The 24,954-nt window shown below is 42.2% G+C and overlaps 2 protein-coding genes across 7 annotated transcripts in view; both read left to right on the forward strand.

Moving 5' to 3' along the window:
• The window catches only part of mybpc1 (myosin binding protein C1), a 90,782-nt gene that overhangs the window by 43,937 nt on the left and 21,891 nt on the right, over positions 1-24,954 (forward strand). For 5 of the 6 annotated variants that reach the window (XM_015960373.3, XM_054739766.2, XM_054739767.2 and 2 more), the window contains 12 exons: positions 5,205-5,371; positions 5,471-5,603; positions 7,597-7,605; positions 7,871-7,995; positions 8,078-8,183; positions 9,591-9,757; positions 9,841-10,006; positions 10,071-10,177; positions 10,263-10,399; positions 21,614-21,773; positions 21,863-21,967; positions 22,046-22,234. In XM_015960373.3, coding sequence (XP_015815859.1) covers positions 5,205-5,371; positions 5,471-5,603; positions 7,597-7,605; positions 7,871-7,995; positions 8,078-8,183; positions 9,591-9,757; positions 9,841-10,006; positions 10,071-10,177; positions 10,263-10,399; positions 21,614-21,773; positions 21,863-21,967; positions 22,046-22,234 — 1,571 coding nt within the window. The remainder of the gene's footprint in view (positions 1-5,204; positions 5,372-5,470; positions 5,604-7,596; positions 7,606-7,870; positions 7,996-8,077; positions 8,184-9,590; positions 9,758-9,840; positions 10,007-10,070; positions 10,178-10,262; positions 10,400-21,613; positions 21,774-21,862; positions 21,968-22,045; positions 22,235-24,954) is intronic. The other variant, XM_015960390.3, reaches the window with a different exon arrangement.
• Positions 12,588-14,515, forward strand: LOC139066177 (uncharacterized). The gene is made up of 2 exons (XM_070548359.1): positions 12,588-13,031; positions 13,121-14,515. The coding sequence occupies exons 1-2, from the start codon at positions 12,692-12,694 to the stop codon at positions 14,344-14,346; spliced, it is 1,566 nt and encodes a 521-aa protein (XP_070404460.1). The 5' UTR covers positions 12,588-12,691; the 3' UTR covers positions 14,347-14,515.

Consider the following 24,954-nt stretch of genomic DNA (forward strand, 5'->3'; position numbering starts at 1 on the left):
TCTACATAACCCTAAACATTAAAAGCAACATTGGCAAAACTGCAAAACAAGCTAACTTAAAACATTTTATGCCTCTGAAAGGTGTGGTTGACTGAAAAACCATTATAATCGGTGATTATAATCTGTCACTCTGAGTTTTTAATGCTGGCTAAACATGAAAATAGTCTCTTACACATATCTCCTGCATTAGCTTCTGATAGGCTAATAGACAATGAAACTCTAGGATTTGATCAACCTTACATTGAATTAGCATTCATGGACTCACCGATCTTGACTCCCAATGAGGAAAGCTGTTGTTGTTTTAATGTCCAGGAATCAGCAGCGGACATCTTGGCTAGTTTAAGCTAACTAGTAGCGTTAGCAACTTCACTTCACAGCAGTCCTCCAGGCTTGTGTTATTTGTTATTAGCTACTGGGACTGCAGTAGCTAGGGAGGTAGAGCGGGTTGTCCAGTAATCGAAAGGTTGCAGGTTCAATCCTGGCCCAGAGAATGCTGCTGTTGTGTCCTTGGGCAAGACACTAAACCCGCCTTGCTTGCTAGCAGTGGTCGGAGGGACTGATGGCGCCAGTGTTCAGCAGGCCTCGCCTCTGTCAGTGCGCCACAGGGCAGCTGTGGCTACACCATAGCTCATCCCCACCAGCGTGTGAATGGGTGAAATGACTGATTGTGTCATGAAGCGCCTTGGGGGTTGCAGAATTCTAAGAAGGCGCTATACAAATACCGTTTATGTGTGGAGATAAAACATCCATGTTGCAAGTCTGTGGTTGAGTCGCATTGCTGTTATCCAGTCGGGGGCGAGATGTCCAAATATCAGGAAATGAGACTGAAAAATCTTGTTTTATAACCAAATCCCCAAAATCTCTTTTAAAACCAGCAAACTGACTCCAAACAGTGTTCCAACGCAGTGGTTCCCAAACATTTCAATCATCTCAAGACCCCTTGGTGACCTAGCCCCAGTATACAGAACCACTGACCTAAAATATCGGTATGACTTTTTGGTGCAAGTTATTTTAAAAACTGGAAAGTAGACACTAATTTGTTATCAATCTGGCTAATCATAAGTAACGCTCCAGTAAGAGGGCTGCTTTTGTATGTTGTTGTTTACAACTTTTATAAACAAAGCTAAAACTAAAAATTCTGTGTACAGCCATGTACAGTATCTGGATAAGTCAATAGGCAAGCTATGGATCCATGTGACATCCTTTTAAAGACTGGATATTCCCAGTATCAATATATATGTGCTCTGACATAATTCTTAGTTGCTTTCCTCTCATCCAACAAGTACATTAGCAGAAACTCGGGCTGGCACTGTTCTGTGGTTAACATTACCCCAATCAAAAGCCCTTTTTACAAGACACACCATCAAATTGGCGTAATATTACCACAATGGTATGTCTATAAACGCGCCATGCCGGCATGGCGTTGCGCAAATTTTGCGGCATTCGCTCCGGCTCGCTTGGTGGTAATATTGCTGTAATGGTCTGTCGAATGCGCCCTGGCGCAACAGAGGCAGATGTCATGATGACGTGGGGAGTTATTGCTGAACTCCGTCTGGCAAATTTATTGAAAATGAAAGTAAACACAGGCAATAAGGTTTGCTTTTTGAACAAAATCAGCTGAGATGACAAACTGGAGCGCCGCAGAGCTCCATGAGCCTCTTTGTTAGAGCTGAAGCTCAGATCACCAGAGTCTGCACAGGGACTGATGGGGACAGACACCTTTAGGAGCTGCTTGTTAAAAAATACTTAACGATCACGGCTTCAGTCGCAATAAAAAGCAAGTTATGTCCAAGATAAACGGAAGTCTGTGGCAGCGCAGAGACCGCCCCCATATCCCCTTTATGCCGCAATCACCTAATCTTTTATAAAATTGCCACGACTGCGCAACATTACCGCCACAGTCTGATCTTATAAATGACCTTCATCCTCCCCAGGGAGCCGCGGCAAATCCCTTTTTGCAAACGCTAAGGTCCTGTAAAAACAGCTAAAGTAATATGTTGCCAATGCTAAAGTGGGTTAGGACATGTGAGTCTAAGGGTGTGTGTCGAAGCCTATATTATATTGCACCAGATTTTCTGAGAATAAACTGTCTCTGTGGCCATTATGTTACAAATTAAGCAGGTCGGAGACAGCCCAGACTTTTTGTTATGGTTCTATTAACACCCAAAGATGCCAATATTCAACAAGGTAAATGTGGTTTTGATTTCTGAGACCCCTTTTAACACATTTTAGCTGAAAATTCAAGCCTATTTAAGCTAATTGTGGCAATGCACTGAAGATATTTATAAAATAATTTTAGTCATTTGGCTGCAAAATAATAAAAAAATGTACATGCAAATTATTAATAGATTGATAGATTTTGGTAGATTTCCATTCATTTTTAAATGAGTGACTTTCCATATTGCACCTTTAAGCAAGACAAGACATTTTTTACTCCTCCCCCAAAAATCTATTTTACTAATTTAAAGAAACCTTCTTTACATATTATTTCTCAGTTGCCTCACAGTTTGAAAACCTCTTTTTACAGCAAAAATATTGTGATGCCTCAAAATAAACTCCATGATGCATATTTCAGATACAGCCCAGGATTTTAATGTGAGCACGATTAGACCTAGTGACTGTATTATACATTTATTTTGGGCTTCTCTCTTCTTCTCCCCTACATATTCAGAAATCAAAGGTTAGTAGAGAGAAAACCATAGGTTTTTAAACGATTAGACCTTACTGCAGGTGAGTACTGTAATCCTGCAGCTTCCCCAGCATGATGTGTAGCTCTAGGACTTGGACGAGCTAGAGTGTTGTCCTCCTGTAGTTTGGTAACACTTCATTTGAAGGCAGCATTTCAATCGAGTCAGTCAGCGGTCAATAATGATGGCAATTGGCCTCAGGTTACTGTTTGAAGCACCATTTTGGATCATTACTGATGTGCTGATGGCCCACAGGTGAATGATGCTGTAAAATAGTGTTATCACTACATCGTCACTTAGTTTGGTTTAGCAAAATTAGGATAATGCTGCTATGTTTATTTCAGCTTTCTCTATAACTGACTGAAAATAAACAGATGATAAACACAAGCAAACAAATGGAATAATAATTTACGCTATTTACGTGCAACCTTTCGGGCATTTGAGGAAATGTCTATGAAAGAAAGGTCTGACTGACTGTTCTTTGTTTAAACTAATATGTATACTTGTGTCCAGGCCGATTTGTGCACTAATCTGCATCTCACAAACCTAACACCTCCTGTTTTAAGGACAATGCCAGCATTTAGGAATGACTCAGACTACTACAAAGGGATGGCTCATGAGAAAATTGTGTTAAAGCCTTGATTCAAAAGCTTTGTTGCAGATTTTCCTTAATTACTGGCATGCAGCATGTAAACATTGTCATGTTACAGTGTGGGACTGTGAGCCGTAATTTGTCTAAAACATAATTGTATTTATCTTTGACAAACTCTACATCCCCTTTTATTTTGAGTTAAATCTTCTTTAATCTCCCATTAATATTTATCCTGTATGAGTGCTCAAATTGAGATGATCTCAATATTTTGTTAGAAAGTTCAAAAGAACTCGAAATGTTATTAAAGGGGCATTAAATAAGAAAGAAAATGATCTTTTCTACAGCGCCTCTCAAGATAAAAATCACAAGGCGCTTCACAAAAACAAAAAAAAATATTAAAGTATAAGAAATATTTCAAAAAATGATTACAAATATGTTTTAAATGAGGATAAATAAATGAAAAGCACAAATTCAGCAAGTTCTGGTGTCTTGGATTATGGTTAGAAGCTTGGAAGAAGCTACGTTTGACCACCTTTTCTTCCATAATTATTAAAATAATAATGAGTAGTTTTATGGTAGTTTTTACCATTAATCTCTAGACATATCCATCGAAATGTTGTTGAAAATGAACTAAATGATGCCCAGTTGTTGAAAAATATTGGTGGCCTCGTAACATATAATCATAATATCAGCGTGTGTCTAAAGTCTCTGGGCAACACCCTATCAGACGCAATGTTTCCTTCGACATGAGCCTGTGAGGACAACACACATTTACTGATTTGTAACAAGCAGTTACAAAACTTCGTTCATCAACATTGCTTTCCTTCTTCACCTCTTCACTCATGGCCAGTGATGAAAGGGAGTCTGATGTGCTTGTCATTTTGCTGGAGGGTGAAAGATCTGATGAAGTACTCAAAAATAGCGCTCCCAGTGACTTTTGACCCTAATGGCTATCCGTTGGTAAGGTCTTACTCGAACACATAAATAGCGCTTGCTTGCAATGATTTAAGTATGCACTGCCTCCTATCGCCAAAGAAAATACACACTGTCCCTTTAACCACAAATCACCTTCACAACTAAAATAAGCTAAGTATGGTGTTTTAATGGTGAAAAGCAAGGTAGTTTTTAGCTTTCTTAGGTTATTCTTTATTGCAAAATCTCAGCAGCTCAGCATTACCAACAAACTTGGAAAAACCCCACGAACAAAAAAGAAAACTTCCAGAATCAACCTCAAACCTCCTCAGACTCTCTTTGCGTTCTCATGTGAGGTGACACACACACACACACACACACACACAAACACGCGCGCGCGCGCGCAACGATCAAACATTTGGTCTGCCTGCTGTCCATACCAGTAATTTGGTGTTATGCAAAAAGAAAAGTACAAATTTATTATTGCCCATTCTAATCCAAAAAAACTTTTCCTTAACAACGAACAGCCAGTTTACTTGGAAAATTATGTTTTTAAGCTCCATCCAAATTTTTCGAGACAAATCTCTGGAGATGAGTTCAAAGTGAGCACATACTGATAAACTCCATTTTGTTTCTATATTTCTGTTACATTTCATAATCCAAAACATCCCAAAAACCCTACATTATTTTTTTCATCTGTTTCAACTGAAATCCTGATTGACAGACCCTTAAAAATTCTAAAATGTCCTATTTGCATTAACAGCTACCTTGTTGTTACTATTAACATGCACCTTCAGACACAATCTCAAGAAAGAGACCGCAGTCCCTATGCCCATCCCTTTGTGTGACATGTCTTGAGGAACAACTAGAGTAGCAGCAAGGTGAGATCTGATCTTCTCAAAGCCACTAAAAGCCTAAATTTAAGAAGATGGTTTGTGGTTCCTCAGGACATGTTGCAAATACCAGATTAGGTCTCATGTTCTCACATTTACCCACGTATCTGGCACCATCAGGGAGCACAAACAGCAGGATGACACCCCAGAGGTGGATGTGTGGGAGATCCTAAAGAACGCCCGCCCAGATGAATATGAAAAAATTGCCTTCACTTACGGCATCACGGATCTGAGGGGTTTGCTGAAAAGGATGAAAAAGATTCCTAAAGAAGAGAAGAAGAGCGCAGGTACTGAGAATTTGTCACAAATCTCATTTGGAGAATATGTCATATAGAAAAGTTTGAATTTAACCAAAAATTTTACTGACCCCATTTTGTGACTTAAAGCTTTTGCGAAGAAGCTGGAGCCTGCGTATCAGGTGGATAAAGGTTCAAAGATACGCCTGGTGGTCGATCTAGCGGACCCAACAGTTGATCTGAAGTGGTACAAGAATGGACATGAAATCAGGCCTACTCCAAAGTATGTTTCAATAATATGTTTGTTGTTCTTTTACTTATTGGGGTCAATGCTACACAAATTAAAGGCATTTTTTATTTGAAAATAAACATGTCTTTATTTGGTAGTAATACATTTTCTACATCTCTTCATGTTTTCATTTTGTCTATAAAGCACAATGGTTCGTAACTTTTACTTTGTAAACTTTATAATCAAACAAACTTACATTACACAGTCAAATTTAGACCTACGTCATGACTGGAATTGATTATTCAGGAGATGCTTTAACTTGAATGGCAGCAATATTCAAAACCTGGCAAACCCACTGGAGAACTAACAGACAGTTAAAGAAGAGTAGATTAGGGGTGTGTTAGAGGGACACACTCACATAATATGTTTATTATGGATTTAAAGGACCATGTGCTACAAGGCATAAACACGTATGATGTAAACTGTCCTAAGTCACCTGATGTTTATGTCCCGCTCTGAATACAGGAAAACGGTGGTACCTCCTTCACAGGCCTTTAACCAAGTCTGGCTTTGGAACAGCATTAACTGACATAATTATTTTTAAGTATTTAAAAAATGTTCTTGATCAATTTAAAAACCCCTTGGCGTAAAAATTTCAAATAAAAGAGCTTTCTTTTTTCATTGGATGCAAGGCTGAGCTGAGCACCATAAACCAAACCAATATTGTGCTTAAACCAAGTAGCTACGGTTCTCAAACCTAAGTAGAAAAACACGTTTCTTCACCTAAACGTGTCTTCGATGCTTAAACCTAACCAGACAACACAAGGAAGCAAAAGAAAATAAAATCATCTCAAAGAACAGGCTAATTGTGCCTTTGCAGTTTCATGGTCAACGTTTTAATGTCACAAGTAATAAAACTGCTCACGTTGTCACAAAAAGCTCACAGAGGTAACCTAAATGCCATCAAAGTACTGTTTTCATCAACTCTCTCCTTTTAACATGTGCAGGTTTCTGATGAAGGTACTAATCCTTATACTCCACACTGATGGTTTAAGGCCAGAAGTGGTTTGATGGGAATTTGTACCATTAGTCCTTTTAGTTTGAGTACTACTATTTACTATTCTTAAATCCCAACCAACATCTCTAATTTCCCTCTGGGATTAATAAAGTATCTTCGAATTTGAATTGCATAAGTGTGTCCCATATGGATATAAATGGGCAAACTTTGTGGGTGCCAACAGGGATTGTCTATGGTTTCAATGATGGCCCCACAGTGGTTTGCCCATGTAGATTTTAACAGACCCTACATGGGTTTTCAGAGGGACCCAGATGGGTTGACTCATAAATGAGCCCATTAAAATCTATGTGGGCAAATCCCTGTATGGCCACCATGGAAACTGCAGACAAACCCTTTTTGTCACCCATATATTTCCATATGGGGCCCACCGGTTCATGCAGGGCAGGAATATGTTCTGTTTATAACCTTTTAAAAATACCTACATCAGCCATCCATCCATCCATTTTCATTCGCTTATCTGGAGTCGGGTCATGGGGGCAGTAGTCTAAGTCGAGAGGCCCAGACTTCCCTCTCCCCAGCCACTTGGGCCAGCTCTTCCGGCTACATTAGTATGTTCCAATTATCCAGAATTTAAGTCAGCAATATATTTTATGGTAAAGATTCACAAATTACAAAAGATAGTTTCATGCAATAATAAAAGAAAAATGTATAGGGCTGCATAAAACAGAACACTAAACCACCAAACAGCTGCCAAAGAGCCTGTTCAAAGCCATCTAAAGTTAAAGCCATCTTGGAGGATATTGCTGTTTTCTGGTTCTGATCTCCTTTACCATTTTCTCCAGGAGTTCCCTCTTCCTTTCTACCATATTTTGTTGTTGTTTTAACAGTGTTTACAAACCACACACTCTACCCCTCCAGGCATGATGTCTCTCTGTCTTTGTCTATCTGTCTGTCATTTCTTGGTGATCCTTCCTGTCATAATTACTTCCTGTGATCCGGCCCTATTCTGGCTCCACTGCTGACCTGTAGTCAAAGGAAGTAAGTCCATTTGCCTTATTGACCCTTCCTTCTTCAGGTCATAGTTTTGCTCTGAGCCGAATGCCCGTGTGTAGTGTCACCTCCTACATTCTGCAGAATACATAATTTGAGGCATGCTTAACAAATAATGAAAACATTTTTGTGCATTTAAATTATCATTATATCTTAAGGTGGTTTCAGCACCTGTCTGTAATCATTACTATGCATATTTATGAGTTGAAATGTTTAGTTCACAACTCACGTAACTAACTGACTTCTTATTTAGGTATATTTTTGAGCACAAGGGCACACAAAGGATTATGGTCATCAACAACTGCACTAGTAATGATGATGCAGCCTATTCAGTAGTTGCAGGAGAAGAAAAATGTACTACGGAGCTTTTCGTCAAAGGTATCTCAATTAAATGTTTAGCTTTCTTTTGAATGGAAATATGAAAAAAAAACCTGTTTAATTTCTTCTTATCTCCTTTCAGAGTTACCAATAAAGATAGTTAAAGATATCGAGCCTGTGAAGACCACAGTCAACGAGAGGATCGAACTGGAGTGCGAGGTGTCAGAAGAAGGAGCTCAAGTTAAATGGTAATAGAAGCAATGATTGGTAATATCAGTAATACGAAGTAAATATATGGTTTTCCAGTTAATGTCCAGTGTACTCTGTTTGGACAAAAGAGTTTGGCTGCAAACGATGGCCTGATGAATAGCCTTTCACCACCGTGCTTAACTGCATTATTTGCATCCACCTTGGTCTAGTCTGTTTGAACATCGCCCAGCCAAAAAAAAAAAAGTCACCACCAAGAAAAAAAGGTCACACACTAATATTTTGTTGGACCGCTTTTATTCTTTGATACAACACACATTTGCTGTGGCATTGTTTCAATAAGCTTCTGTAATGTCACCAGATTTATTTCCATCCAGTGTTGCATTAATTTGTCACCAAGATCTTGCACTGTTGATGGTAGAGTCTGACCGCTGCACAAAGCCTTCTCCAGCACATCTCAAATATTCTCACTGGTGTTAAGGTCTGGACTCTGTGGTGGCCAATCCATGTGTGAAAATACTCCCCGAACCATTCTTTCACTATTTGAGCCTGATGAAGCCTGGCACTGTCATCTTGGAATATGCCCGTGCCATCAGGGAAGAAGAAAATCCCTTGATGGAACAATCTGGGCCCTCATTTATCAACCATACTTCTGAACAGATCTGTGTGTATTTACTAGGGATGTGTATTGGTGAAATTCTGGCTTCAGAATGGTATGGTATGGTATGGTATGGTATGGTATGGTATGGTATGAGCTAAATTGCAGCCACAGCTTCCCTGGAGCATGCTGAAAAAACCAAGGCTACCGTACACAGGCACCACCGGTCCCTCCAACCACTACAAGCAGACAAGGAGGGTGAAGTGTCTTGCCCACGGATACAATTGCGACAGACTGGGCAAGGCACAAACCTGCAACCCTCCAGTTACAGCACGGGCACAACCACTAAACTTCACTGTCGTTTTTCTAGCATCCTTTCCAGGAATAAAAATACATTTTATAATCCGTGATCTAACAGTACATCCCTTAACTCTATAACACAATTTAAACCCAGTACATTGAGTGATGATTTGTTTTCCCTCACAGACAACCCGCATTTGGTTTAGTTTAAATTATTTATAAAGACCAGGTTTGTGTTTAGAAATTTTCCTCATAAGTAGCCTGGTTCTAATGCAAGAAGCGTGGAACTAGCTTAGTTTTCTTACTTTGTAAGTACATCACAAGACTTTAATTTTTTACTGAACTTTTACCTCATGATAAAGTAAATATTTAACTAAACAAACAAAAGGAAAAAAGGTGAAAACACAAATTAAATACACTTTTAATTTTTCTAAAGCAACCAAATCAAAGTAATATTGGTGAGGTCATTGTGATTGACTGTATGTGTTAAGCACAGGTTATTGCTTAAATACCTCTGTGGGCATCTGAAAATATTTTAATTATTCCCCAGGATGAAGAACGGTGTTGAGGTTCCAACAGGAGTTCGCTCAAGATACAGAATCAAGTGTGAGGGAACCAAACACTACCTGGTCATTGACGATGCCTCCAAAGAAGACACTGGAACATATTCCGTCATGGCTTCTGGGGGCACATCAGAGGCTCGTGTTCAAGTTGACTGTATGAATAATCTTCTCTTTTTTCCTAAGTCTTTGCCTACAAGCTATTTTGAAATGATTAATATTCTATTCTGTGTACTTCAGTGAAACCATTAAAGATTTACCAGGATCTACAGGATATGACGGTGTTGCTGGGAAAACCCATAAAGCTTCACTGTGAGATCTACCCAGGAAATGTTCCAGGTCGTTGGTACAGGAATGGACAGCTGATCCAGCCCAGTGATCGGATCAACATCATCCACAGGAATAAGTAAGCCTTCCACAATAAAGACTTTAAAATAATTTTTACCACTAAATTTATTTTGCTTTTTAAGGATTCACCGACTGGAAATTGAGACAAGTTCCCTTCACGATTCAGGAGATTACACGTTTGTTCCTGAAGGATATTCACAGAGTCTAAGTGCCAAAGTCCACATTATTGGTACACAAACAAAATCACAGCACTTTTATTTTTTCTTTGGTGTTTTGTCTTAATCCTATAACGGGAAACTAATATTATTGTGTAGACCCACCAAAGGTTCTCTTGGATAGCTTGAACTTCCCCGACAACACCGTCACAGTTGTGGCCGGAAACAAACTTCGTCTAGAGATCCCCATCAGTGGAGAGCCGGCACCTAGAGTGGTGTGGATGAAGGGGGAAAGGGTAAGCTCTAATTTATCTTTATACCATAAGTTTAGCATTTCACATTGTTTTCAACCCTGTTCATTATTTAATGATTATCAGCATATAAATTTAACAAGTAAATATTGGAAAACATGCCTACATTTTTTTAATATATAAAAAATGTGTTAATTTATCCCAAATTTAATTAATGTGAACAAAAAACAATTTTTAAAACCCTATGGCCATGTGATTTGTTCTGCCATTCTTCAAGACTCTTTAAAGATATATGAAATAATGAAACTAAACTACTCATTAACAACTATTTCATAATCATTTTAGTTTAATTATGTAATTATTAGCGGTGTAACAATAAACCTAAAATATTGGTTTGGTATGTACCTTAGTATAACTGTCATGGTTGGGTTAAGCTTTACCCAGCATGTTTCTGGCCCCACACACACCAAGGGGCACACTCTGGACCTTGTTTTTACCCTGAGTCTAAATGCTGACAGTGTTTGTCCTGAGGACGTTTATATTTCAGATCACCATTGCATTTTCTTTAACTTGTCAGTTTCTGCGTCCCCACCTCCTGCTCGCCGTATGGTTAGTTCTCGTTTTCTTAATGAGAGCACAGCTAGCAATTTTTCTGCTGCTTTTGATCCACCCTGTTCTTCTAATAATGACCCAGATTCCTTAACTTCTCAGTTTAACGAGCACTGCCTCTCCATTCTTGACAATATCAGTCCTGTCAGAACCAGATCAGTTCCTGCAGTGAACCCTACTCCCTGGTTTAATGACAGCCTTCGCAGCCTAAAGCGCCAATTCCAAAAAATTGAGCGCTTGTGGAAGAAAACCCATCTCCACCTCCATCTGCCGCACCTAAAGGATCTTCTGTCATCCTTTAACTCTGCAGTCAGAGACGCCAGGGTTTCCTATGTTTCCAACCTGGTGTCCCAGAGCAAAGGGAACCCCAAGGTGCTGTTTAACACCATCAGCAGCATTGTCTCTCCTGCCTCTCCTACAGCCTCCATCCACTCTGTTACAGACTATGAGAACTTTCTGTCTTTCTTTGTGGACAAAGTCAATAAGGTTAGATCTAGCATCTCTCCTTCAGCCTTATCGCCGCCTCTCCCGACTCCAACCAGGCCCATCATCCTAAATACCTTTGCTCCTGTTTCTTTGCCTGAGTTAACCAAACTAGTTAACTCTATGAAGGCCTCTGCAGTCAGAGACACCAGGGTTTCCTATGTTTCCAACCTGGTGTCCCAGAGCAAAGGGAACCCCAAGGTGCTGTTTAACACCATCAGCAGCATTGTCTCTCCTGCCTCTCCTACAGCCTCCATCCTCGACATCTTACCCCCATCTTTGTTTAAAAGTGCTTTTCAGTCCATCGGTCCCAGCGTGCTCTCTATAATTAATGCTTCTCTGGTTTCTGGTCATGTCCCTGCTTACTTTAAGAATGCTGTAATCCACCCGTTTCTTAAAAAAACCGAGTCTCGAACCCTCTCTCCATAGCAGCTTCAGACTCATCTCTAAACTTCCGTTCATCTCCAAGATCTTGGAAAAGGTTGTAGCTAAACAACTCACAGCTGCTCTTGATGAACATAACATCTATGATAGCTTCCAGTCAGGTTTTCGTAGAGCTCATTCTACTGAAACAGCTCTTCTTAGGGTTTCTAATGACCTTCTGACTCACAGTGATGCAGGGGACTGTTCTGTTCTGGTCCTGCTGGACCTGACTGCAGCCTTGGACACTGTTGACCATCACCTGCTACTGGAGAGGATGAGAGACTGGGTAGGCCTATAAGGAACTGCTCTGGAATGGTTCTCCTCTTATCTTTCTGAGCGCTCCTTTTCTGTGGCCGTCTCCAAGTTTAGGTCCTCCACCACCTCCCTTACCCATGGTGTCCCACAAAGTTCTGTGCTGGGGCCTCTGTTCTTCCTCCTCTATCTGCTCCCTCTTCAGCACATCCTGAGATCCTTCAAAGGAATCTCCTACCATCTTTATGCAGATGACATCCAACTGTACATCTCTTTTAAGCCCCTTGAGATGTCTAAGCTGCAGCTGTTACACACCTGCTTAGACGCTATCAAAACCTGGATGGCTGGGAGCTTTCTACAGCTGAATGAAGATAAGACTGAGATCCTCATCTGTGCCCCAGTCAAGCTGGTTCCCAAAGTCAGAGACTCTCTTGGCCAGCTTGCTTCTCACACCAAACCTTCTGTCAGGAATCTTGGCGTGACCTTTGACCCAGCTCTCACCCTGGATTCTCATGTCAGTTCTCTTGTTCGCTCTTCCTTCTTCCATCTCAGGAACATTGCTGAGTTGAGATGGCGCCCACGCGGGTGCACGCAGCGAGCTGCTCGTCCTCTTTATGCAATGGAACCTTGCGTTTTATTGGCTTTAATTGGCATTTTATTGGCTTTTATGTATTTTTGTTGTCTCTGATGCTCTTTTTGAATGGTGTGGCTTCTCTGGTGACTTATGATGGAGCTGCGCTGCTGAGGCTTCATCCTCCCGTTGATGTAGCGGGTGCTGCAAGCTGGGAACCTCACGGATGGCGTTGCTGTCTGGACTGCCCGTGTGCTCTCTCCCACCAAGCCGTGATGTGTCGGCCCTCTCTCCGCCCCAGCTCGAGAAGGAAGCATCGGAGAAGACGGGGAAAGAGAGGTAGCCGGCACGTGAGACGGTCCGATTCGGCCCAGCTTCTGACCCGGTGATTCCGAGATGTCTTATGGATTACTCTGCGCCCTGCCTAGTGAACTTGGCTGGCTGTGAGGGTGAGCTGGCACCGCGCCATGGCCAATCGGCTCGAGGATCTCGCCAGAGTGGGGTTTGCTGGGAGAATCTGCGCTCGGTTACGGGCTCAGAGTTAAAGGAGACTGTGCCCGTGCGCGATCCCGGTGCCGCAGCCCCGCCGCAGACCCGGTTTGGTCTGGTCAATGCCAGGTCTGTGCTGAACAAAACTTTTATTCTTCGGGATGTTTTTAGTCAGCATGGCTTGACTTTTCTGTGCATCTGTGAGTCCTGGATCCCGTTTGGTGACTCAAGCGCCCTGCTGGAGCTGGTACCACCTGGCTGTTCCTGTTTTAATATCCCCAGATCACGGGGCAGAGGTGGTGGGCTGGTTGTTGTTTTAAAATCCAATTTTCCTTTTAAACAGCTTACACCCACCATGTCATTTTCTTCCTTTGAACTGTGCTTATTTGAACTATGCATCTCCCCCCGCCTGCTCGTTGTGCTAATTTATCGCCCTCCAAAGACTGACTCTAACTTCCTAAATGATTTATGTGATCTTGTGGCAGACTGCATCCTAAAATATGACTATGTCCTATATTTTGATGATTTTAACATCCATATCTGCTGTCCTGATGATGTGCTTGCTAAAGGTTTTTTGAATTTGCTAGATTCATTCAATATAACTCAATGGGTATCGTCCCCAACTTATGCCAGGGGTCACACCCTGGACCTGGTTCTCTCTTTTGGTCTCCCTGTCATGAACCTTGTGACTTTGCCTCCTGTGTTCTCTGACCACTCTCCAATACTCTGTGATGTTACGTTGCCATGTCCTGTCCCTGTGTGTGAAGCTCCAGCTACTAGGTTCAGAGGCCTGGATGCAGAAACTGTTTCAAAGTTTGTGGACTGTATGTCTGTAAGGTTAGAGACCTTTAACCCAGATCCATCTAACGTTGATCACTATTCACAACATTTTGATTTACTTTGTAATCAGGTCCTGGTTGCCCCTCTCAAACTTTGCAAGTCTAGGCCTGGGAGGGAGCCTTGGTTCTCTGATGTCACACGGGTTTGTAGGCGGGCGTGTAGATCATCTGAGAGAAAGTGGAAAAAGGATGGCCTACAGGTCTCGCGTGACTTGTTCAGAGCATCTCTGGTTGCTTATCAGGATGCTGTGAGGGCTGCCAGAACGGCCTATTTTGCATCATCGAAACAAACTCCAAGAATCCCAGGACGCTCTACAAAACACTAAACTCTGTTCTGGTGTATCAGGAGCCTACCTTCATGTCTCCTACAGCTGCTGGAAACTGAAGATTTTCACAGATTCTTTGTTCATAAAGTATCAGGCATTAGAGCAGCTATTTCTGGTAACTCTACTGACCCTGTTCCAGTTCCTCCATCACCACCCACCCTGAGCTCCCTCAATACTGTTTCTTATTCTGAGCTGAGTTAGCTTGTTGCAAGGCAGAAGCCATCTGGCTCTCCACTTGACGTTCTGCCACCTTGTCTCTGGAGGGCTGCGTTTCCATGTCTTGGCCCTTCACTTGGTCAGATTATCAATGGGAGCCTCAGCATAGGTGTGGTCCCAGCTGCTTTGAAAGCAGCAGTTGTTCGGCCGACCCTGAAGAAACCTGGTGCTGATGTCTTTGTGACAGAAAATTACAGACCTATCTCTACCCTGCCTTTTACATCAAAACTGCTTGAGAAAGTTGTTTATCAGCAGCTGGTCTCACATTTAGCTGACTCTGATTTGTTTGAGGTTTTCCAATCAGGGTTCAGGTCTGGCCATAGTACAGAGTCGGCTCTACTGAGGGTCTTAAATTATATCTATCACTAGATCAGGGTACATCTGTGGTGCTTCTGTTGTTAGATCTGACGGCAGCCTTTGACAGGGTTGACCACGCGATTCTACTCGATCGCTTGGAACGATGGGTTGGGATCAAAGGGTCTGCTCTGGATTGGTTTAGATCATATCTCCACAACAGGACATTCTGTGATAAACTGGGTGATGTTTTTTCTTCTTGGGAGAGGCTCCGCTGGGGGGTCCCGCAGGGATCGATCCTTGGTCCTCTTTTGTTTGCCATTTATCTGCTTCCTCTGCGGTAAGTCTTTCGTAAACATGGCCTATCATTCCATCTCTATGCTGAAGATTGCCATGCTGTCGTTCTTTTTTTGAAACACAGAAACGGTTTCGTTACCTGTTTTGTCGCTACGTTTCGCCGGCAGCTGCAGGCTTCCTCAGGCTGACGCTGATGGTGGCGCGTCACTTCCTTCTCCGTTTATCCGCGGGCAGCAGAGGACGTTGTCGCCCTCTACTGCCCGCTCTCCCCTCTCCGACGATGCAGTCCCATGCGCGGTCTAACGTGTACACTCCGTCCTCCCTGTTCATGGTCCCACATTCACGTCTCCTTATCTCGATTGCTTCTTTAATCCATCTTTTGTATTTTTGTTGTTCAATGTTTATGATCCTTGTGTTGTCCCAGTCCATTATATGGTTTTCTCTTATGCAGTGATCTGTTACGGCTGACTTCTTTATTGTGCTTTCTGCTTCTTCTTTTGCTGCTCTTGTGTGTTTTCGATTTGCCTCTTTCTCGCACTCCTTTCTATGTTCTATTGTTTGTGTGTTGAAGTCTTGGCTAATGGCCAACGTTCTGCATCTGAATGAGGGAAAGACAGAGCTCATTGTTTTTCACCCCAACAGTAGGGCTGTGGGTCGTTATGTTGATCTTGGCCCTCTTTCTCCCTACTCAAAACCAGTTGTCACCAGTTTGGGGGTGAAATTTGATGCTGGACTTAAGTTTGATGCTCACATCAACTCTGTGATTCGGTCCAATTTCTTTCACCTGAGACACCTTGCAAAAATCAAGCCTATGCTATCAAGAGCCCACCTGGAGCGGGTCCTGCATGCATTTGTACTTTCTAGGCTTGATTACTGCAACTCTCTCTATGCAGGGCTGTGTCAGTCATCACTGCGTCGCCTACAGGTTGTGCAGAACAGCGCAGCCAGGTTCCTGACTGGGACCAGGAAACGGGACCACATCAGTCCAGTTCTGGCCTCCCTGCACTGACTTCCGGTTTATCGTTCACACTTTAAACTCCTCGTCTTTGTTTATAATTTCTTCCAGGGTGGTGGTCCCCCCTATCTGGCCACACTCCTGAACAGACATTCCCCATCACGCGCTCTGCGCTCCTCTGACCAAGGCCAGCTCGCTGTCCCTCGTTCTAGGTGTCGTACTCGCGGGGACCGGGCTTTCTCAGTCCTAGCACCGTCACTCTGGGACCAGTTGCCACCCTCAGTTAGGCTGTCCCCATCTCTGCCAGTCTTTAAGAGTTGCCTAAAAACCCACCTCTTCGGCTTGGCATTTCCTGAAAGTGTTTGACTTTGGCCCTCTTTTATGTTGATTTTATTTCCCTGTTTTCATTGGTTCACTCTATCCCTTGTTTGACCCATTTGTCTTCTACTAGAATGCTTTACCTTTTTTTGTCATTTGTAATTAGGCCCGAGCAGCGAAAGCGCTGCAAAGGCCTCTTGTTTCAATTGCTTTTATTTTTTATTTATTCACCATATTTAACTTTCTCATGTACTATATTCAGCGCCTTGGGCTTCCCGACAGGGTTGCGGAAGGCGCTTTATAAATAAAGCTTTGATTGATTGATTGATTGCTAAGCTGAGTCCCATTCTGTCCCGCTCTGAACTTGAGGCAGTTCTCCACACCTTCATCTCCTCACGCTTAGACTACTGTAACTCTCTTTTCATGTGTCTGAGCAAAACCTACCTGAACCGTCTACAGGTGGTTCAGAATGTCTGTGCTCGGCTTCTGACCAAGTCCTCCAAACACACCCACATCACCCCGCTTCTCCTCCAGCTTCATTGGCTGCCAGTCAACTTCAGGGTTCATTTTAAGATCCTGGTTCTGGTCTATAGGGCCTTACATGGACAAGTACCATCTTACATTGGTGATCTTCTTAGTCCCTGCACCCCCAGCAAGTCCCTGAGGTCCAGTGATCAAAGCCTACTGGTTGTGCAGCACCAGGCTAAAGACCAAAGGTGACAGATAATTTGCTGCTGTGGCCCCCAGACTCTGGAACTCTCTTCCCCTGAGCCTGAGATCAGTGGACTCAGTGGTCTCCTTTAAAAAGCAGCTGAAGACTCATTTGTTCAAGCTGGCTTTTGTATGACCTTCTTCACCACTCTCTCTTTATTCTGCTCTCCCCACCTATTCCACCTTCCTCAGGACCCACTGATTTCCCTCTTTCCTATTCACTCTCTCTCTTTCTTAACATTTTTTATCAAACTTGTCTATTTTTTGCTCATTTCAAATATATTTTTAACCATTTTCTAAGTTCTTTTTTACATTTTTACATTTTTTGTGAAGTGCCTCGTGAATTTTATCTTGAGAGGCGCTATAGAAATGATATTTTCTTCTTCTTCTTCTTCTTCTTAACTTTCGATACGGTGAGGAAAAACAGTGAATAAATAGTAAAAGGGTACAGCTTTAGACAAGGCAGCTTTATTGATATATCACATTTCATACACAGAGGCAATTCAATGTGCTTTTTGTTAGCAAGACTAGCATGAACATTAAACATTTCACATGACAGCACAATTAAAATACACACAAATTAATTTCCGATTTAAGAAGAAAAAAATGACAAAGTTGAGGGGTGAGCTGTTACAGTGAAGAATGTGCAGTGTAAGAAACACCATTCAAAGGCAGATGAATACATGAAAGTTTTCCATTTTGATTTAAAAGTTACTAGAGTTGGGGCACATTTGAGGTCATGAGCAAGCTGATTCCATCTGAGTGCACAACGCATTCTCACATCTGAAGTGGCTGAAACTGACGAAGGGTGACTAAGTGTTTGTTTCCGACGCATTGGGAGCCCAAACACGTCGGGAAGCGACGTGCTGTGTCAGAGCGTTGCTTTCCAGCGCTCGCAGCAAAACGGAGAATTAATCGAATTGTGACTCTTACCCTCTTGCTATTAACCTTCCCCTCACCTCATCCTAACCTTAACCAGTTGGGCATGCAAAAATGTGTTTCTTGTTGTATCATTCCTCTCAAACACGGTTAACGGGACATTAAGAAAGAGAAACTCAGTTAAGGTTAGGATGGGGGCAAGGGGAAGTTTAAATTGCTAGAGGTTAGAGGTTAAATGTTGGTGAAATGTCCGTTTCAACGCGGGCGTTGGAAAGCGACGCTCTGGCACAGTGCATTGCCTCCCGACGCATTGAACGCTTGGTCACCCTTCATCAGTTTCAGCCGCTTCGAGAATGTGTTGGTGTGAAGCACAGTAGCTAAAAGCAGCTTCACTCTGTTTGGTTCTGACCCGGATTTCTACAAGCTGACTGTTTCCTAAGCATCTCAGTCCTGCTGGGTGTAAATACAGGAAGGAAATCCGACATGTATTTTGGCCACATGCTACTAAATGATTTATAAACGCACTTTGAAATTAATTTTGTAGTTTATTGGAAGCCAGTGTAGAGATTGCCGGAGTGATGTGCTTGGTGCTCTTGGTTCTTGTTAAGACTCTAGCAGCAGCACTCCGAATAAGCTCCAGTTGCTTTACAGCTTTTTTGGGAAGACCAGACAAAAGACCATTGCAATAGTGCAGTATACTTGAGCTCAATGCATGAATGAGTTTCTCTACGTTTAATGACATTTAAAATAAAATATTACTTGCAGTAAATTCTCCAACAAAATATTCTCAGAGGAAATAAAACAGATAACTAATTTATAACAGTTCAATTATTTTCTGTTGACTAAACTGGGGTATTGGTACTTTCCCAGTGCAACATCAGTAGTTCCGGGTTGTAGTGTAGGTAGTAGTAGTGGTTAGCTCAAACGGTGGGTTCCATATTGCTGATTCCATTCTTCCCGGTAAACGGACCTGGTGTCTGGCACCTACACTAGCCTATGTCAATCGAGTAGCAAAGGAGTGGCTTCAAAGGATGGAACTCTTGAATTTGGACACAGTTTTATGTCTGTGTGGGAATTTGGTACGCGTCTGTGCCGTAACAAACATTATGTGCCAAAATATCCTAATGCAAACACGTTTGTTACAACCCTAGTAATTTGTAACAGTGACAAAGAAATTAAATTGTCCCTTGTCACTCAGAGATCGTCCACTTGAGGGCAGTAGACATTTATAGAACTGGATAAGGCAGGTGATGAAAGTACTAATGCTAATACGTCACCTGGATGTTTCACATCAAGCAGTAGTTTGTTTGTGAATTCAATAGTCACAGTAGGGAATAGTCAGGCTGCATGGTGGTGTAGTTGGTAGCAATGTTGCCTTGTAGCAAGAAGGAAGCGGGTACGAAAAGCGGCTGGAGTCTTTCTGAGCGGAGTTGGCCGGAGTTTGTTTGTTCTTACCATGCATGTGTGTGTTTTCTCTGGGTACACCTCCCACAGAGAAAAAAAAAGCATGTTAGGCACTTGAAATTTACTTTAGATAAAAGTGTGCAGTAAATGAATGAACATAAAGGTGGTCTAGGTAAAAGAGGTCATTCAAATGTACCGTAGAGGGGTCATGTGAGAATTTTTACAGAAAAGATATCTAAAGAAAAATATTGTGCTAATGTTGTAAAATTACTACTAAAATTATGTCAATATGGAGAAACCCAGATTAGTTTCGATTGTATTCTTTAAAATGGTTAGGCAAAGACTAAAACAGGTTCCTAAAACAACTCCAATCTGAGAAATTTCAAAGCAGTCTATTCAAACACTATTTTACAAACATTTACATAAACTAAAATGTGGTCTTACATGGCAATTCCATGAGAATTACAAACATACTATGCCCTAGGCTGCACATGAAGTGTTCACTGTTATGCTGACGACACCCAGCTGTACATTTCCTCCCATCCAAATGCATCCCTTCCACCAATCTCCCTCTCTGTCTATCTGAAATTAGATCTTGGCTAACTCATAATCTTAAACTAAACAACAATAAAACTGAATCCTACTCACTGGCACTGCTTCTGTTTTAAAAAATTCTCCCAGTTTCTCTATCAATATTTACGACTCCACAGTGCACCCATCTTTACAGGTAAAAAGTCTTGATGTCATACTAGGTGGTACACTTTCAATCCAATCTCACATTAACCATGTTACTCGGGTCACATATTTCCATCTTCGCAATATCAACAGACTCCGTCCTTTTCTCACGCCTCATGCTGCTGCAGTCCTCGTTCATAGTCTCATCACCTCTCGCATCGACTATTGTAACTCCCTTCTATTTGGTCTCCCAACTAAATCCCTTCATAAACTCCAACTTCTCCAGAACTCAGCAGCACGCATCATTATTGGTACCCCCTCACGAAATCACACTACTCCTGTTCTTCAAAGCCTATACTGGTGGCCAATAGAAACCAGGATCATATACAAGATCCTACTACCGTACTCACATTTAAATCTATCCATCGCATGGCCCCACATTATCTGTGTAATTTACTAACTATTGCAACCACTTCCCGGTCTCTTAGATCCTCATCTGCACTTCATCTGGTTCAACCTCGAGCTCACCTTACCACCATGGGGAGCTGAGCCAACCCCGAGCTCACCTTACCACCATGGGGAGCTGAGCTTTCAGTTGCTCTGCTCCGCGGCTCTGGAACTCACTTCCCTCTGCCATTAGAAATACGGACTCTTTTCCATTATTCAAGGCACACTTCAAAACCCACTTATTCAAACAAGTTAATTCCCTTCAGACTTAGACTTTAGAATGTTTCCAATTTGTATGTATCTTATTTGTTCTTATTGCTCTATCAACCTCTGTTGTTTTTATTGTTTTTATCTTTGTTTAATTGTAAGGTGACCTTGGGTTTGAGAAAGGCGCCCTCAAATAAAATTTATTATTATTATTATTATTATTATTATAAGTGCCACAGCTAGCTTATATGTGCAAAACCAAAAATTGTAAAATTAATCTTTAAGTCTTTTTAAATAGTGATCACTTAAGCAGCTTATATCATTTTTAAGAATGGTCTTGACTTCGCTTGGACTAGCCATAAATTTATCAATCTAATAAGAACTAATCTGTATTTCTCCAAACGTAATTGGGTCTAATTGTTCACAATCCTGCTTTAAAAGGTTTGAATGACTGTTTTAATAATTTGCATCCATTTTTTTGTTGTTGTTGTTTGTTTGTTTGTTTGTTTGTTTTGTCCATCTGACCACTACAAGCAGGCAAGGAGGGTGAAGTGTCTTGCCCATGGATATAATTGCGACAGACTGGGCAAGGCACAAACCTGTAACCCTCCAGTTATGGCACAGGAACAACCACTTAACTTCACCGTCATTTTTCTAGCATCCTGTCCAGAAATAAAAAAACATTTTATAATTGGTGATCTAACTGTACACCCCTTAACTCTATAGCATAAGTTAAACCCAGTACATTGAGTGATGCTTTGTTTTGTTTTTTTACCCCACAGACAACCCGCATTTGGTTTAGTTTAGTTTAAATTACATATAAATGAAATTAATTTTAAATTTGCATCCATTTTTTTGTTTCAGGTGATTCTTGAGTCAGGTCATCGTGTCAGAGCCGAAACGTACGGAGACCAGACAAGCCTGACAATTGAGGTGACCGAGCGGGAGGACACTGGCAACTACAAGATAGTTTTGCAGAACGAGGCAGGCGAGGCTACAGCCAGCGTCAAAATAAAGGTGGTCGGTAAGAAAATCAGTGTGAAACCCAAACATAAATGTAAATTTGTTCTTTTTCCATCTTGAACATTGTAACTGATTGCGCATTGCTTGCAGACATTCCCGACCCTCCTGATGCACCTTTGGTTCCAGTTGTTGGAGGTGACTGGTGTTCTATGACATGGGAACCACCCAAATATGATGGAAGTTCACCCATATTAGGTAATTACAACATCAAGCCAGTTATCATGCCTGAACATACATGCAGGTGTTAGATAACATTATGATGTTTTTCTGAAGGCTATTTTATTGAGCGGAAAAAGAAGCAGAGCTCCAGATGGATGAGGCTGAACTTTGACCTCATCAAAGAAACTTCATTTGAACCCAAAAAGATGATTGAAGGAGTGCCATATGAAGTGCGCATTTTTGCAGTCAATGCCATCGGCGTGTCCAAACCCAGTGAACCATCCAAAGCCTTTACGCCCCTTGGTGAGTGGTTTAAGCATCTCCTTAGCAACACCAATTATGACTTAGGGTCAGTTTATCCAGCAAAGAATAATAAACTCTTACACAAGGTTCATCTAACAACAATTTCATAATAGGTTAATTTTCAAAGCGAGGTCATGCTTGGTGCCCCAGCAACACAGCTGTTCCCCCACATACCTATCATTTTTAGTTTGACCTCCACGGGACACACAAGAGCTTTAGGGGATATGATATATGTCTTTTTAATGGCTGCCAAATCATCTCCGGATTATAAGTTTAGAGGATCAGACGAGTCAAAGAGTGAATTAGGAGTCAAATATGACTCAGAACACAGGAATAGACTGTAGGAGAATGAACTAAAGAGCTCAGGCAGGGAGGCTGATGGCATACCAGCAAGAGACAGCAATCCTAGAGATCATATTTAGGATTGAAAAAACAACATCCAAATTTGCCCAAAGAGAAAACTGTGCAGCATTTAGTCTAAATATTTTGCAGACATCCAGAACTAAAACAAATGTTTAAAATCTAGTCAAACTTTCAAAGGGACAAGAAAGAATAAATAGGCAATGTACAAAAATGGATTACAACTCAAGATTTCTACTTTCAAGCAACTCTAGAGTATCCAAACGTTTCAAGGCAAGAGCCCAAACTGTAAATTAAAAATGTGATTTATGTATTAATTTATTGAAAAATATATAGGGAATTATTTATTTGTACTGGTAAAAATATTGGCTTTGTAAAAATGTCACAAAAATGTTAATTCAATTCAATTCAATTTTATTTTATTTATATAGCGCCAAATCACGACAAGAGTCATCTCAAGGCACTTCACATAATAAACATTCCAATCCAGGTCAGTTCATTGAGCCAATCAGAAAAAATATTTCCTATACAAGGAACCCAGCAAATTGCATCAAGTCACTGACTAGTGTCAGTGACTTTACAGCAATCCTCATACTAAGCAAGCATTTAGCGACAGTGGAGAGGAAAACTCCCTTTTAACAGGAAGAAACCTCCAGAGAATCCTGGCTCAGTATAAGCAGCGTTCCACAACGACTCACTGGGGATCGAGAAGACAGAGCAGACACAGACACACACACACACACACACACACACACACACACACACACACACACACACACACACACACACACACACACACACACACACACACACACACACACACACAAACCATTTTAACTTGGGATTTGAATGACATGTCCTGGTCGAAGATAACACCAAGGTTCCTTACTTTGTTCTCGGAGAGTAATGTAATGCCATTTAGGTCAGGTGATTAACTAAGTAATTTCCTTTTCTGGATTTCTGGTCCAAAGATGAGAACTTCCGTCTTGTCTTGATTTAAAAGCAAAAAGTTTAGAGTCATCCAATTTTTTATGTCCTCAAGACAAGCCTGTAATCTATCTAACCGATTAGGTTCATCAGGGTTAATGGATAAATATAACTGTGTATCGTCAGCATAACAGTGGAAGTTTATCCCATGCTGTCTAATGATTTTACCAACTGGGAGCATATATATAGTAAAAAGAATTGGTCCAAGCACTAAACCCTGCGGTACTCCACAAGTAACCCTGGAGTATGAAGAAGATTTATCATGTACATTTACAAAATGAAATCTATCAGACAGGTAGGATTTAAACCAGCCTAGCGCTGTTAATAAGTGTTGATCTATACTATCAGCAGCCTGCTGGAGTGACAAAATTCCACCAATCTAGAAGATAAGTTGGGGCTGCACAAAGTCTCTCCAAGGGCTGTGAATGGCCCTCTGGTCACCTTTGGACCTCCCTGAGTTGTCGTCGTCGTCGTCGTCTTCCTCCGCTTATCCGGGTCCGGGTCGCGGGGGCAGCATCCCAACTAGGGAGCTCCAGGCCGTCCTCTCCCCGGCCTTGTCCACCAGCTCCTCCGGCAGGACCCCAAGGCGTTCCCGGACCAGATTGGAGATGTAACTTCTCCAACGTGTCCTGGGTCGACCCGGGGGCCTTCTGCCGGCAGGACATGCCCGAAACACCTCCCCGGGGAGGCGTCCAGGAGGCATCCTGACCAGATGCCCAAACCACCTCAACTGGCTCCTTTCGATCCGGAGGAGCAGCGGTTCTACTCCGAGTCCCTCCCGAATGTCCGAGCTCCTCACCCTATCTCTAAGGCTGAGCCCGGCCACCCTACGGAGGAAACTCATTTCGGCCGCTTGTATCCGCGATCTCGTTCTTTCGGTCATTACCCAAAGCTCATGACCATAGGTGAGGATTGGGACGTAGATCGACCGGTAAATCGAGAGCCTGGCTTTCTGGCTCAGCTCCCTCTTCCCCACGACAGATCGGCTCAGCGTCCGCATCACTGCAGACGCCGAACCAATCCGCCTGTCGATCTCCCGATCCCTCCTACCCTCACTCGTGAACAAGACCCCGAGATACTTAAACTCCTCCACTTGAGGTAGGACCTCTCCCCCGACCCGGAGGTGGCAAGCCACCCTTTTCCGGTCGAGAACCATGGTCTCAGATTTGGAGGTGCTGATCCTCATCCCAGCCGCTTCACATTCGGCCGCGAACCTACCCAGCAAGAGCTGAAGGTCAGAGCTGGATGAAGCTAGGAGGACCACATCATCCGCAAAAAGCAGAGACGAGATTCTCCTGCCACCAAACTCGACACACTCCACACCACGGCTGCGTCTAGAAATTCTGTCCATAAAAGTGATGAACAGAACCGGT

This window comes from Nothobranchius furzeri, chromosome 1 (assembly GCF_043380555.1).
Source record: "Nothobranchius furzeri strain GRZ-AD chromosome 1, NfurGRZ-RIMD1, whole genome shotgun sequence".
Lineage (NCBI taxonomy): Eukaryota > Metazoa > Chordata > Actinopteri > Cyprinodontiformes > Nothobranchiidae > Nothobranchius > Nothobranchius furzeri.